Source organism: Necator americanus, chromosome II (assembly GCF_031761385.1).
Source record: "Necator americanus strain Aroian chromosome II, whole genome shotgun sequence".
Taxonomy (NCBI): Eukaryota; Metazoa; Nematoda; class Chromadorea; order Rhabditida; family Ancylostomatidae; genus Necator; species Necator americanus.
The window spans coordinates 5998843-6014023 of record NC_087372.1 but is presented as its reverse complement, the minus strand read 5'-3'; the positions used below and the strand labels follow the sequence as shown (position 1 = coordinate 6014023).

The window sequence follows — 15181 nt, the reverse complement described above, 5'->3', positions numbered from 1 at the left end:
TCATTGAAAGAAGAGGAAAAAGATGTTTACATTCTTAGAAATCCGTAAATGTTTCAATTGACTGCAAACGGGAATACGTGTTGTCTACAAATCGTTCAATGAATACTATAATTAATACTTATAATACTTATATTATAATTTATACTTATAATTCATATTTTTTATATTTATATTTGCTGAAAAGAAATCCATAGATTTTTGAAAAAATTATCGTTGTCTCTGAAAAATCCTTTTGTATACGATGATAATGCGATTATAATTTATATTTATAATTTATATTTTTATATTTATATTTGCTGAAAAGAAACCCATAGATTTTTGTTGGGAATTATTGATAATGATAAAAATAATTTAACAAAATTTGCCACAAATAAAGGCAACAATGCAAGTAAATTTGGGTAAAAGAATAGAAGAAAAAAAATAAGAGCTGAAATAGAAGATTAAAATAAGATGAAGTAAGCATGAATGTAAATGTAAATATAAATAAAATAGAATTAGGATAAAATAGAGACGTTTTTTTTTTTAATTCAACGTTCAGAAGCCTCGATATTCGATTTTACTAACCCACTTTTTTTTCGTCTATTGCTCTGCGCAAATACATACATTCCACCCTCCGCCAATAATTCTTGTAACTTTTTACGGAATTTTTTTTCTCTTTGGAAACGTGTTTGCTGCTATTACAAGGAAATTGCTAGGGAAACGATTAAATTTTCTCTCGCTTTTCGTTCACTTACGTCTATGTACATAATTGTTGCAAAAAACACAATCATCGCAGCCAGAGAGGTACGTACATACATATTCATATTCAGGTACATAGTACATATTTTGAAAAGAATTTCTGGGATTTTTTGGTTCGTAGTGACGGCAACAGCTTTTTTTTTGCGGATGGTCAACTCTAGCCCCCTCCCCCATCACTCCTAGAGTATAATCGTATCCTCATGTGAACGAGCGCACCCGTTTCGGATTAGGTGTATAATTTCTTCATTTCTGACATGTTGAGTGTAGAATTTCATAATGTTTACAAGGATCCGATGGGATTTCTCGGGTCATCCGATAGAATTCTTGTTTACTTATTTATTTCATGAGTCATAAGCTGTCATAAGATTACTAGTAAGTACAGAAACTACATATCAGTGTACCTGATCCGTTAACGATCGTACATACCTGAAAATCCACGAATCCCAAATTTAAGATTAATTTTACAATTCCTGGAATACCGGTACAGGTGCTATATTATTCATTTTATTCGAAATAATAATAAAAATAACAATAATGAGGACAATTATAATAATAAAGATAATAATAATAATAAAGTTAATAATAATAATGTAATAAAGATAGTTTTTTTTTCTTGCCTAAGCTGATGAGAACAAAAAAATCTGCTCCATGGGTTTGTATTTATTATTGAGCTTATCCCGAGTAAGTATGGGAACCCTCAGCGTATCCATTCTAAAATCTCAAAACTCTAAAAATCTAGATAAAAAAAATCTAAATAGTGGAGATAAATAATAATAAATAACAATGATACATAAGTTTCCGTTATTTGTCTGGCTAAGGGTAGATCAAATGATGAACCCGGCCGATGGGCTTTGGTATCATGTAGGTCTGGGTTCTGACCGTGATGCTACGATCATCCACAGGTTTCTGTTGACTCCTTTCCCGGGATTCTTCCAGAAACCTTAACGTCTCCGTATCTCGGTAGGTAGGAAAGTGCTATCGATGTGAATCTCACCTAATCGACGTTGTCGACATCGTTGATGACAAATTTCCGGCGGTCAGCATCGAGCGCCGTCCGGCGGTCATCGGCCGGGTGGACATACCTCCACTTCTCGTGTTACACACACTCATGTACAACATGCACACAAACATACACCGATCCGATTTTCTGGCGATGTGTTTGCTTGTTTGTGGATCGTTCGGATCACGATTTTCTTTTGCGTGGATTTTCATCCCCTTTGAAAGCTGATCCAGCATCTTTTTTAAAGGATAAAAATTTGAGATTTTGAATTTCTTCGTGTCCATCTGAGAATGTTCTTCAGCCAAGCAAACCTCTGCTCTATTTTGACCTCCTCACCATTTTCGAACCAAGCAATATTTCTCCTTTTTTTTTAAAGGAAATACACTAATTTCATTCTTGAAGGTTTTTGAGGTTTCGCTGTTTTTTTTTCCCTGCTAAGTCTTCATGAAACTCTTGAAATTAACTTTTTTTTAATGAAATGATTTGGTCAAACATGTAATTTATGTACACTTTTCATAATTCGGGTTGTGCTATTTTTAATTAAATAATCCTGTTAAAAATTTGTAATTCTCGACTTTGATGACTTATTTCATCGTTTGAGGTCCAGAAAACCTTGATTTTGGTAAAAATTTGTGATTCCTGACCCTATTGACTTATTTCGTCGTTTGAGATCCACAAAATCTTGATTCCCTTTGGTTTTACTTGCTTCTTTAAAATTTCTCTTGGCTCTACCGAGTCACCTTTCCCTCCAGAAATTTCAATGTAGATCAAAGAACAGTGTCAATTTATAACGATCAATGAAGTAGCAGTCGGCACAAAGATGATGGTTTTTCCTGGCTGACATTTTGCAGGTTTCATTCACCCGTAATTTACTGTAACGTCGATCTTAATCTAATGGTCTATTCATATTTTGCAAAGAAAAAAAATGACCAGAATGTACTGAAATAATTATCCGCGAATAATTTTCTCGGATATTTCCGCTGAAAGATGTTCATTCATTTCTTCATAGCTGCACTTTTGCCTTCGAAACGATCGCATGCATGACTTGCATTCGTAAAAGTGACGAATCTGCCATTTCGATTTGAATTTAATGGATCTTAAGCATCCATGGCTTTAATATATCCTCTCCAGTGTCGCCCATTGACCTCACTCGCACACTCACACACACGCGCGTACGCGCTTAACCGGCTTAGAATCACGCGAACATGTGTTCGTCTCGAGTGGAGCCGGAGTCGAGGTGGTGCTTAGCTGCCCCTTCGGTCGCGATCCCACGGCAATCCGAGATTTCTGGAACATTTTCTCATCTCAAAAAATCGTTCTTCTTTTTTTGCTCTAGGTGGTCATATGATTTTCTAAAAGTTTCGCATAAACTTCCTTCTTCGCTGTTTTTTTTTCTGACTAAGGTTGCTTTCGAATTTCCATAATAAAACGATCGATTCCCATAGATCTCATAGAGCCATTTTATGTCTCATTCCGTTGCTGTTGTGCAATATATGGCGATTACGCGATTGTGGCGGTGTTAATTACGTTCCGTTTTTAATTATTTACGAATGGTCAGCAGTGAGCCGCCGTGGTGGTGACGGATCGCTCTCTTAATTGCACCCACCGTTGATGCTGCCGCCTTCTAGCTGGCGGATATAAGGACGCAGCTAATATTGATTTATTTGTTTTGATCTCCAATGAGCTTCTATAGATGTTTTTGAGTGGAAAAATCTTTTCACGGATCATACGACGAGTTGGACTTCAAAGACTCCAGAGCAAAAGGCTGAACGAAATCACTTAAAACTCAGAATTTCTCGTTTTTTTGGGTGGTCTAAAGAAATTCTGCTTATCTTCACTTTCGCTCTGACCCCTTTCTTCTCGGGATGCCGTGGAGTGGAGCGAGGGGGTGAGTGGGACCTTGTAGATGTTAATAATTGAACAATTAACCGCCATAGACCGACTGAGCGTCGTGTTGAAGTGTTTCTGGCGACGTTCCCCAGGGCGGCATTTCCTCTTCCGAATCATCCCAGCTTCTCATCAATATTAATGCCGCAATAATGTCCAGCTCCTCGTCCTCGTTAACCCATTTGTTCTTGACCCTTACGGGAATAACCACTTTTTTGACTTATTAATTATGTTATGGCGAGTTATTAAAATGTTATTATTAAATTATGCATTATATTAAATTTTTGCAATTTTTAGGCGAGTGAGTTCAGAAAAAGATATTTACTAAAAGATGGAAGAGATTTAAAAGGTAATATTTATATTATCCTATGCCAAATACAACTTGGTACGAGTAAAACGGTTAAAAGTTGGTGTTTGGCGATTCGTTAACATCGCTGAGTGATTTTTTCGTCGAGAACATCCAGATTTCGATTACGGCTTCGGCTGGATCTTTAGTTAAATTATTGGTCACTGTTCCAAGGGAAATTTGGATGATTTGCGGGAATAAGTTAGATTTTCTCCGAATTAGAACGAACCGAGAGAACCTGAGGGTGCATTCCCTGAGGCTATGCTAACTTTTTAGCACGAATAACTAAGTTCTTAAGGAAGCGCGCGTGGTGCTACCTTTCTAGTTTATTTTTTTATGGTGCGTACGTTTGCTAGAAATATTCGGAACTTTCACACTCTTGTTTTTTTTTGTGAGTAGTAAGGACTAGTTAGGCTACTTTCTTTTTTTTCCCGAACCGACATTACGGCGCATTACCTCCTTTACCGCAAATTAACTCTGTAAACAAGGTATATGCATGCAAAGTACGGCTGTACTCACTCACTGCATACCTACATTTGTACTAAGTACACCTCTGCAAATTCTCAGTAACCATAGCTCTCAGCATACGAAAATACGTACGCCCTTTAAAAATTTATGAATATCCTTGAGATCATTTCTTGTTGAATTAGTGCTTGAGATTGAGGTCTTCTTAGACTGATCTTGGAGATTTTCCTTTCGAATCCTTACAAATCACAGTTTTCTTCGAGATTATCCTCAATTTAATCCTCCTTGTAGTGTTCTAACCTTCTCAAGCGACGAGTTCTCGTTTCTATTTTTATTTGACGTTAGATATCTATCAATTGCATGAAGAGAAAAAAATGCGTAGAATATTAACCCCATTTTCCAATGTTTCCTCACAAAGCTTCTTTACACCAATTCTTCATATTAATTAAAGAACACAGCAAAAATAATTAGAATATGTTTTCTTATTGAATCGTTTCAATCAGATCAAGAATTTAGCCATAAAAATAAAGTCGTTCTTTTTTTTCTAAAAAAAACACAAAGTCGTCAAAATCTGCTCGGCCTTAACCACACAACGGATTTTTTTTTTGAGCTTTTGTTGTGATCAAAAGAATCAAACGTTGATAAATAACAGTCGAAATTTATTGGTCTCTAATTCTTTTCTCCTGTACTTCTTTTCATAGCTTTTTTTCCAACAAATTTCATTAAGTATATGTATCATATTTTCTGATTACCGTACTCTCGAAAGTATTTCTCTCCGAAGAGTATCGAATATTCTTGTACTATGTACGTTCTCATTATTTTTTGTTTTGATCGACTAAGAAAAGCTACATTTTGAAGTGTGAATTCTTAGTCAAAGCGAAAAAAAAGGTTGATATACATGGATGACCTTCTACCGTAATACAAAGACTATAATTTGCATCCGGATACAGCGGGAAGTATAGCTTTCGTTCACCGCCTGGGAACTTTTTTTCCTTTCAGGTTTTCTTTCAGACTACATATTCAGGGTTAGTGAGATGAATTTGAGAGTGGAAATTTTCTTCAGTCCTCAGCGAGATCTTCATGTTGTATGCATGAGAAGAAATGCATACTCCTTCTTTCGCTTATTTATGCCCATGGAAAAGTTATCCGAACGTAACTTTAGTGGAATTGGCGCAGAGGGTACAGGGGTTTCTTCTTCTAGGTAGTAAAACAACCGTCAACATTTTTTATGTATAATCATTTTTTATTATTATTCATTATTTGCACATGTTGCATACATATCTTTTTGAACATTACTCATTTTTATAATATATTTTACAATATTGTTTATTTTGTAGTAGTATATTATAATTATGTGACAATAATATATTAGTATATTAGTTTTATAATAGATTAATTTTTATACGAAATTATTTCATACTATTATTAATTGTTTTTACATATTGCATAGAGATTTATTTGTGCATTACTCATTTTTCTAATATATTTAAGGACATTATTTATTTTTTAAAATAATATATTATAATCATGTCCAGAAGATTTTCTTCCTATGCTTGGCGCTCTTTTTTCCTCAAAAAAAAAATCTAAAGGAACAACTGCAGGTGTTGAATTTTCCGGCTCCTTACATTTTATAGAAAATCTCAGAAATTTTTCACTCCCTCACATATTTTTTTCTGGATTTTGAACTCAGCCCTACGTATTTAGCGTCACGAATTCCGCAGAGTTGCTGAAACTTGTAATTTTACACCTTCTCCAGCTCTCCTCAACTAGGATACTATTCTTGTAACGATTTTCTTCAGCCAAGAAAAAAAAACTCTTGCACTTTTCATACGCTAATAAACTATTCGTGGACTTTTAGTGAATTATTTTCTATACGAATTAAGTGGCACTCGAATATGTGGCTGAAGAATTTTGCTCTTTCCAGCGATTCGTACAATTCTCAGCCCTCTAAAACTATTAGTCGATGTTCTTCCCGTCTCATATTTATTACACAAAAGCAATAGATAAAAAATAATTGGGTTGTTGACAATTTTCTTGCTGGGACTGCATTGTCGTCGTACGTATGTATGTACATACACCTGTCCAATAGATATTAGTCAGGTGAACAACATTTCAACTAAGATGATGAGCTGCAATATCGTTAGTCCCTAAGATTCTCGTGCTAGCACCGCCCCGTTAGCAATAGATCCTTAGAGTCGTTACGTTGCGCCTAATTCATCGCTTTTCTACGCTACGCCGCCTACGGTACGACGACGTCCATTCCGTCAATTTATAAGATTGCTGCCCCGTTCGGAATGGCTGTCAGTCGCATATGGATACGAGCAGCACGAGAATTGACCCCATGCACCACCGCCGCATGCAATCCGCTTGTATCCGGAAGCTGCATCTCTTCCTAGAGGGTCCCGGAGTCTACCCCCTTGAGGGTCCTTTACTTTTCGTAGAAGCGAAAACTCGATGGCATACTCTTTTTTCTAACGCTTTTCCTTTTTTTTTAGTATGTTTTTCAAGGTTTCAAAGAAGTAGATTGAAACCATTATCGCATTTTCTGAGGAAGATTCTTTATCACTGTACTGAAGAATATTCTAGAATTTTTCTGGAAAAGAGCAGTCTTCCGGCGGTGTAGGCCATCCCATAATTTTTCTTTTTATGCTTCGCACTATTTTTGGTGGAATACAATTATTTCGATAGTTAATAGGTGAACTTTTTTGATTCTTATTTAACAAGAATTGGTTGCACCATGCACTAAGGCCTATATTTGGGAAATCATATCAAAATTGATACGAAATTTCCCGTTTCAGCTTGAATTTCTAAGGAGACCCAAAGAAAAACTGGGCATAAAGACCCATTCGTCAATCCTGGGTTCAACTTGGAAGAGTTCTCCTTAGTTCTCGAGGTCTTAGGAGCCTATTCGCCTTCGTACTTTTTTAAGTGACTAAAGAAATTTTTAAAAGTGATTTGAAGGAGAAAGAAAAAAAACTTTTCATCATGGTCCAATCCAGTTTTCTCTCCGTAAGATTCCGACAATGTCATCGGATCAGTCAGTCCTTTGAGGTTTTTGAGTCTTCACCACTCAGCTCCTACAAAATATCTCAAAACGTCTAATTCCTTTTTGAAAAATGTAGAAATTTCCAACTCCTGTTCTTTATTCCCTTCTTTCTTTTTCTTCTGAATAGATTTTATTGTTTATCTCGAATTTTTCCATAGAGAAACCCAAAAAATAGGAGATAATTAAAATTATTTCAGCCTAATTATTTTCTTCTTTTTTTGCTTAAATGTATCAACTTATCAATATCTACTAATTTTATACAAAATATTTATCAAAATCTGAAATTACCAAGTACTAAGAAATCGTCAAGAAAACAAAAAAGTAGTTAAATAGTCATTTCTTTCCCTAAAGTCACTTAGTTCTCTTAGTGGAGCTCTTTTTTGGTGTCGTATTGTTTACTAAACAACAACACGTATTTATTTTCCTTCTTTCTAGAAAAATACCTTATTCAATCTCTTTAAAATTTGTGCTTTTTTCAGACAAACAAGGACTGTCACCCGGTCGAACGGCGGGTTCTGGTGCTCTACGTCCGCCTAACTCAAATATTCGACCACCGTCAAGAGGGAATGGGTAAGTTTTACGGCTACGTTTAAGTTCCGTTGCACTAAAGCTGTGCTACTTTTTTTTTCTTTTTGCTTTCGCCAAGCAATTTTTGTCCGAACGTTGACCAAAAGCATATAAACGATGATGAACGGCGTTCTTTATGGACTACATAGCCGTCATTTTATGGGAGCAAAATTGATGACGGGGGATCTTTTTTTTTTGTCCTTAATAAAATCTTAGGATTGAAGCCCCTATATAGTACAGGAGAGTGATTTTGATTGCCATTATTTTTTCCCCTACAGGAACAATAATGGCTCAACGTTGAGCTCATCGAACGCCAGTTCCATCGCATCATCGTCGACATATCAGTCGATTTCGGACAACAATACACCAAAAACGAAATCCACATCAACGTCACATCTGAAACCGGCATCGTCCACAGCAAATCTGAAGACCCCGTCCATAGTTAAACCTCGACAAATTCAAGCATCAGCAAAGTCACAATTAGCACCATCTAAGACTACCATTACGAAGCCATCAGCGCTTAAGCCGCCCGCCACCTCAACGTCCGCAGCGGCGTCAGGTTAGTGATTTCATTTTACGAGTTGGTTCCGGGCATCGATATGTACAATTTGAGTGTCCAAATCCCTGGATTCAAAAAAAAATTGAAAATTCAAAAATTAAAGTAGAAAATACATTTTTAGATTTTAGCTGACAGGTAAAAACGGAAGCGAAACGAAAATCATGGAATCCCTTAAAATTCTATGGTTCCATGCCTTCATATGTACAATTTGAGTGTCTGAATCCCCGAATTCAGAAAAAAAAAGAGAAAAAAATTAAATTGAAAAAGCTGGAGCAAAAAAGGCACCTAAAAAATTGTTTTTTTCCTGTTATTTAAACAAATCCCAAGTAAATTTGCAAGTTTTAGCTTACAGTTAAAGACGGAAACGAGACAAAATCATGGAGTCCCTCAAAATTTCGTTGTTTTCGGAAGTCCTACCAGGAATTTTGAATAACAGTTTTCTAAGTGTTGAATTTTCAACGGCTAAACATTAAAAAAGTGGGGCTTCATAAGAGCAAGGATTAAACTTTTGCAAATTTTAAGAGCCAGAGAAATCTTGAGAAATCTTGAAACTAAGTGGGTTTTTTATTTCAGGTAACACAGTAAATAAACAGTTAACCATGTAGTGGTCTCGAAAAATTCTAAAGCAACCTACTGAGAATCAATGTCCTCTTTTTCCGTTTTTTCACTCGTTTCTTTTCTAACCTGGCTTTCTCTCTGGAGTTTGGGACCTCGCTGCCGGCTCTGGAATACCTCAAAAACCTCAATCACTTTTCTGTGCTAAGAAAATAGGCATTTAAAAGAAAATTTTAGTCGTTGATCTCATTTAGGATTTTCCTTGCCATCATAATGAAAATATTCTCGACTATTCTCTTTGCTCTTTCCTCTCATTAACTATTAGAGGGATTTTTTTATCTCTACAATTTGAGACCTATTAAGGCAAAAATTTCTCGGATATGAAGAAATCTGAAAATTTGTGGAGATTAACTAAAATCGTTTTGCGATGTAATATAAAACGATTAACAAGGAAAACCATTTTTGAAAATGGACTCCTCTGAACTTCCATCGTTCCCGAAAGTTCTACCAAGAATTTCGTATCAAAGACTTCTCTTTAATATTGTCAGTTCTCATTGTTGTCAAAATGAAAAAAAAGTGTGAAGAATGACTGAGAGAAGATTTTTCCACTGTCGTTATTGTCACTGTGTTTTTCTCCTCACCTCAACGTTTAACTGCTACGCTTTCAGTTGCTGACTCAACAAATCAATCGAAAATGTTGAAGTTGAAATTATTTGGTGGGAAAGAGAAGGATAAAAAGGACACCAACACCACCACCACCACCGCAGTCACACCAGTCTCATCGCCTGTACCGGTAAAATCATTCAAATTGAAGGTTTTTTTCCTGAGAAAAAAATCCAAGTGGAGCTCTTAGTTGTCTCCTTTAATTTAACCTCTGAGTTTTCTAGGTAAAAAAGTCGTCAAACTTGGCACCGCCGAGATCGAGTGCGTTGGCGAAACCGAAAACGGCGAACGAGTTGAAGGTTCCGTCAAAAATTGCGGCGCCAAGGAAAAAAGAGGTACTGTCTTTGGACGCTTTTTTCCCTCTCTCTCTCTCTTTCTTTCTCGGAAGCATACGCAGTGAAATTATCCGAATTCTTTCTTCCAACTACTATTATGCGGTTGACATTTCCGCTAAGGCGGCCTACGACGAAGGACATTCTCGGACATCTCGTCCGAGTCGCTCGTCGTTTTAGGATCGTTTTGTTCGTAGTTCGTCGTTGCCTATACACATAGTCTCCATCCGACAAGTTCCCGCAGGGGAATTCTAAGTTATTTGTCAGTGTCCTTGGACGTTCTTGCTGAGATCACATTATGTGATACGCCGGTGCAGCCGTGCCGCCGTCTAGTACATTATATGTATAGGCCCCGTCAGCTATTCTTCATTATTCTAGTTCCTACATACATACATATGTCGAACAAATGGGGACGAGTTTTCTTTGTACATCAGGAATTCGTTATATATATACATGCAACGCTGATACTTGCTCGCCATTCCGATAGAATGGCGTTCGTGGATCAGATCTGTCCGTGTGTTCCAAGGAGAGGATTCAATTTTTCTTTTTTTCTTGTTTTCCAACCACTATTATCTACCATATGTATGTATGTACGCCTCGTCTTATACGGTACGATAGGTCTTTCAACTTATACGGTTTCTCTGTGAAAACTTATGAACACTTCCGGAAGATTCTGGAAAATTTGCTTTGTTTTCGCCTTACACGGTACGATACGGTCTTTCCTCTTATACGGTTTCTTTGTAAATACTAATGAACACTTCCAGAAGATTCTAGGAAATTTGTCTAGTTTTATTTTATAGGTGATACCTCTCAATTAAGTTAGGAATTCTCTTGGAATTCGTCCCTGTTCCAGAGATGATTTGTGTGATTCGAATCGAATTTTCGAGAACTCTGTACTTCGCTCGGAACTGGTTTAGTACAGTGCATCATCAATCTGAATAATGTACTCGTAATTATGAGGTGCTGGTTTCGATAACGATGATTTGAGAGCTGGTAGTTTATTCTTGGTATTTATCTACTCGATTGTTCTCTATTACATACCTCTCTCCACGGATTTCGTGTTAGGAACCCTGGGTCATTAAATGAGGACAATGAACAGCAAACATTGTAGCTGACCTATGCTTAACGCTATTATTAATATATATTCTTTCTGCGACTAGAAATTACGGTAGATTTTTGAGCGCAAACAATAAAAGAAGAATCAGACCTTTGGCATATCTTCCTTTGTGGATGTGGATCCAATGTGTGTTTTATTTTAAATATTGAACAACTCAATGTACATAATCATTCGACTGAATGTTCGAACGAGTTCTTCAATTCGATCGATCAGGTTCTCTTCGTATTCAAACTATTCGAAATTTTGTCCAAAACATCGTTTTTCTTATCGCTGAACGTTTATGTTTATATTTTTAGGTTAGTTTTTTTCTGTTGAAAATATTACTAGGAAAATTCTGTGCAGGATTTTTTTTTAGGGTCAAGTTAAGTTATAGGAAATTGTCTTATATACAATATTACAAAGTGATATACGTAAAGATGTATTTAAGCGACAACATACAAAATTAAACTATGGAACTATATTTTAACTATATTTTCAGTCTACCGCTTAGGCTCCATGCTTATGCTTCTGATTTCTTTCCCTTCTTTTTTTTAAACTCTTTAGAAAAAATATGAAGGAGAAAATAAAATAAAAAAGAAGATAAAATATACCGATATTGTTTAGGTTTCCAATGAATCCTTCCTCGTTAATCCTGGAATTGGGTTAAAGGCATCACTCCACGAATCTAAGGTGGGACGGATTTCGGGTGGAGTATTCGTATACGGGATAGTAGATTATGGAGAGAGCTGTGATTCGGTCCATTTTTTCCTAATTGCCGTAAAAACGGCACGGAAGATGCGTCGCCGCACAGGGCTGGCGCGCTCCAATCGAACTCGTTGTAGAAAATAGTGCGCCGGAACGCTCGAAGCCGTATCTTCCGGGCCGTTTTCTACGGCAATTAGGAAGAAATGAATGGAATCAGCCTCCTCCCCATGATTCGACCTCGTATACGAATACTCCGTCGGAAACCCGTACCACTCCAGATTCGTGGGGTGATGCCTTTAAGAGATTTTGGAATACGAGTTAAATTTTATATCGAGGCTATCGATATCCATTTATGCTGTGACTCCAGAAATCCACAAACACAACGCGTCCACTCCAGAAGTGGCGCGACTTTTATTCTCGAAAAAAACTAAACTATTGCTTGAATGAGTAAAAGAGGTCTATTTAGAGATCCTCATTCCAAAGCGTCGTTTAGTAGTAAACAACCAAAAATCATAGGAATCCTTATATAAAATTCTAGCAGTCCGATGACTTCGCTTATCGTAAACAACAGTGATTCTCACGGTATGCGACTGGATGGAGCAAACCGCCACATTTCGTTTCGGTCAAAGAACAATCCGTAAATTTACGTGCGAACATCCCTCGATGGATGTCGTGACCAGTTAGGAAATTTCCAAGCGTAATAAATAAATAAATTTATTGCTGTATTTCCCGGAATAAAATCATCGGGTGTGAATCGAAAAAGAAGAGCTACTTGGAGGCGATAAAATGTTCGTATATGAGTGAAGGGGATTTTTGCGTGCGGATGCGATTCGCTCGCTCGGTCGGTCATTATTTATACACACGTAGATACGGGGGCGCCAGCTTTTTGACTGACCGCAAGATGTCGCGCGCCGCGCGCCCCTTCGTCCGCCGGCGCGCGTGTGTGGATGTGTGCTGGAATCGTCGAAGATCATTTATAAGTGCGTTTTCTTTAGTCGGCTCCGTCTACACAACGCTAACGGGACGACGAATCGTTTTTACAGCATCACAGAGAGCACGCCGCGGAAGTTGTAACCGCCGGCCCGAACCGCCCCTCCTAAATGTGCTCGTTGATTTCCTGGAGAATTTTAAAGCCAAATTTTATTGCAGCTGCGTAAATTTCCAGAGAAAAATCGTCGGATAATGATCGATAATCCGCGGAGTTTCTCTTGCACTTGCTCAGAACAAAATACCTATCTCTTCTATCCGACTTTTTTTGACCACATTTTCCCACAATTTTTAATTTTTTCATTTTTTTCAATTTTTAATTTTCTTGAAGTAACTCTGAAGTCTGTCCTTCCGAAGTCAACATCCAGGGTTTTTACTTAATCGCTCGCTATCGCTAATGCTGGCTGTACTTGTGTGCGCGTGCGTTTTTTTTTTGCTAAACAGTGCCTTTATGCTGCTGCTTTATGATCGTTCCATTTATCTGTTTATTTTCTGGAAAAGTAGTAAGGCTCAACAGTACATTCATCAGCAGCACGGACGGATACTGTAGTCATATGATCGCCGCGGTTTTTTTGAAGGCCTTTTGCACATATGATAAACGTTGTTTATAGTTTGGATCCATTCTGTGAACATAGTTTGGCGAACGAGAAAAAAAAGATCCAAATGCACAGTTGAAATCATTATTTAGTTGTTGCGTGTGTCATTTTTCTAGTTGTCTAGTTCTAGGATTGAATTTTACTGCAGTACTAGCGGTATCTGTGACCATACAACTCCAAAAACTCAACTAAAATTTCTTCTTTTCCCGAATTTGATGTTTCTTTATGAAGCCGTAGATGTTCTTTCTTCAGTGTTTAGACTTTTTAATTAGGTTTCGTATTGATTGTTTTATGAACTGTACATGAGATTGCTATTTTATTTTATTTTATTTTATTTTATTATATTTTATTTTATTTTATCTTGTTTTATTTTATTCCATTTTATTTTATTTTATTTAAGGTCATAAAAAATCAATACGACATCGTAGTATCCCGAGGTTCATTGAAAGTCGGACATCTCGACATTTCTAATTAGATATTCTGCAGAAAGCCCCCATTTTTTTATTAAAGTTAAGGGATAAAGTTTCTGGCGTTAATCAAACCGCTTGGGATGCGCCCCCACGTTCGCTTTTCCATTTTTATTATATTTTTTTGAAATTTATTATTATTTATTATTACAGTTCATTACAATTCCTGTTGTTTATAGTTTTTCTTACTATAATAATACAGTAACCATAATATGATGATTAATATGATGTCATCATATAGATTCAAACCTATCGGATGCGGTTTTCTTCCTTTCTCGGATTCCACGGAAATTCGTCGTATTTTATGTTTTGCTCAACGTCGTGCACCTATATCACCACCATGGACACAACAAAACAGCAGCGGTGGTGTCTCGGGAGGGGAGGGGGGTTTTTTTCTCGCCCTCCTCTCCGTTAAATGCATCACAATAACCGCAGCAGTAGTAATTTGGACGACGACGACGTTACTTTAGCCGTAGTAATATCTTTGTGGCTGTCACAACATCAAAAAGCACCTTGGCGCCGGCCTGTGTGCAGCTGCAATTAGAACGGAAAAGACTAGAGAATTCTTACAGGAAGCTTTACATTTTATTAGTTTTTTTTTCGTTAAATTTTATTGTTTTCAATTGAATTCTATACCAAGCTGCGTCATGTCGCCAGTCCTCACTCATGTATGTAGCTAATAAAATTTTGTTATTCACCAATTTTTACACGAAAGCCTTGGCTATAAATTTTTTAGCTGAAGCATTACGGTATTTACTGAGATAGTTAACGATTTTACTGAAAATTTAAAGCGGGAACAAAACGAATCTCGTTTTTTCTGTAACTCCTACAATCTCGTTGTATAACTGGAAAGAAAACAATGTCTGAGATATGTAAGGGATAACTTTTAATTTTTAGTTTTGATTTTTTAATTTAATTTTTCTAGTTTTTTAATTTTTTTAAATTTTAATAATTGTGGTCATCCCATGCCCCATACATTTTGTTCTCTTATTTTCCTGTTCTTGATGCTCTTCTTGCATTTGAAATGATCTTTTAACGATTTTGAACTTCAGCAAATTCTGGAAAATTCTTTGGTTAGGAAGGTTTTGTTGGTGCGATTTAGAGTTCAAATTTTTCCTACCGGATCCGAAAACAATTTTTTCTTTATTGATTTGTTAAATGAAACGTGAAAA

The 15181-nt window shown here is 36.6% G+C and overlaps 1 protein-coding gene across 4 annotated transcripts in view; it reads left to right on the top strand.

The window, feature by feature from the left end:
- The window catches only part of RB195_016982 (uncharacterized protein), a gene marked incomplete at both ends in the record, with an annotated part of 129903 nt that overhangs the window by 56941 nt on the left and 57781 nt on the right, over nt 1–15181 (top strand). For all 4 annotated transcript variants that reach the window (XM_064183759.1, XM_064183760.1, XM_064183758.1 and 1 more), the window contains 4 exons: nt 7962–8052; nt 8328–8608; nt 9832–9956; nt 10051–10161. In XM_064183759.1, coding sequence (XP_064039638.1) covers nt 7962–8052; nt 8328–8608; nt 9832–9956; nt 10051–10161 — 608 coding nt within the window. The remainder of the gene's footprint in view (nt 1–7961; nt 8053–8327; nt 8609–9831; nt 9957–10050; nt 10162–15181) is intronic.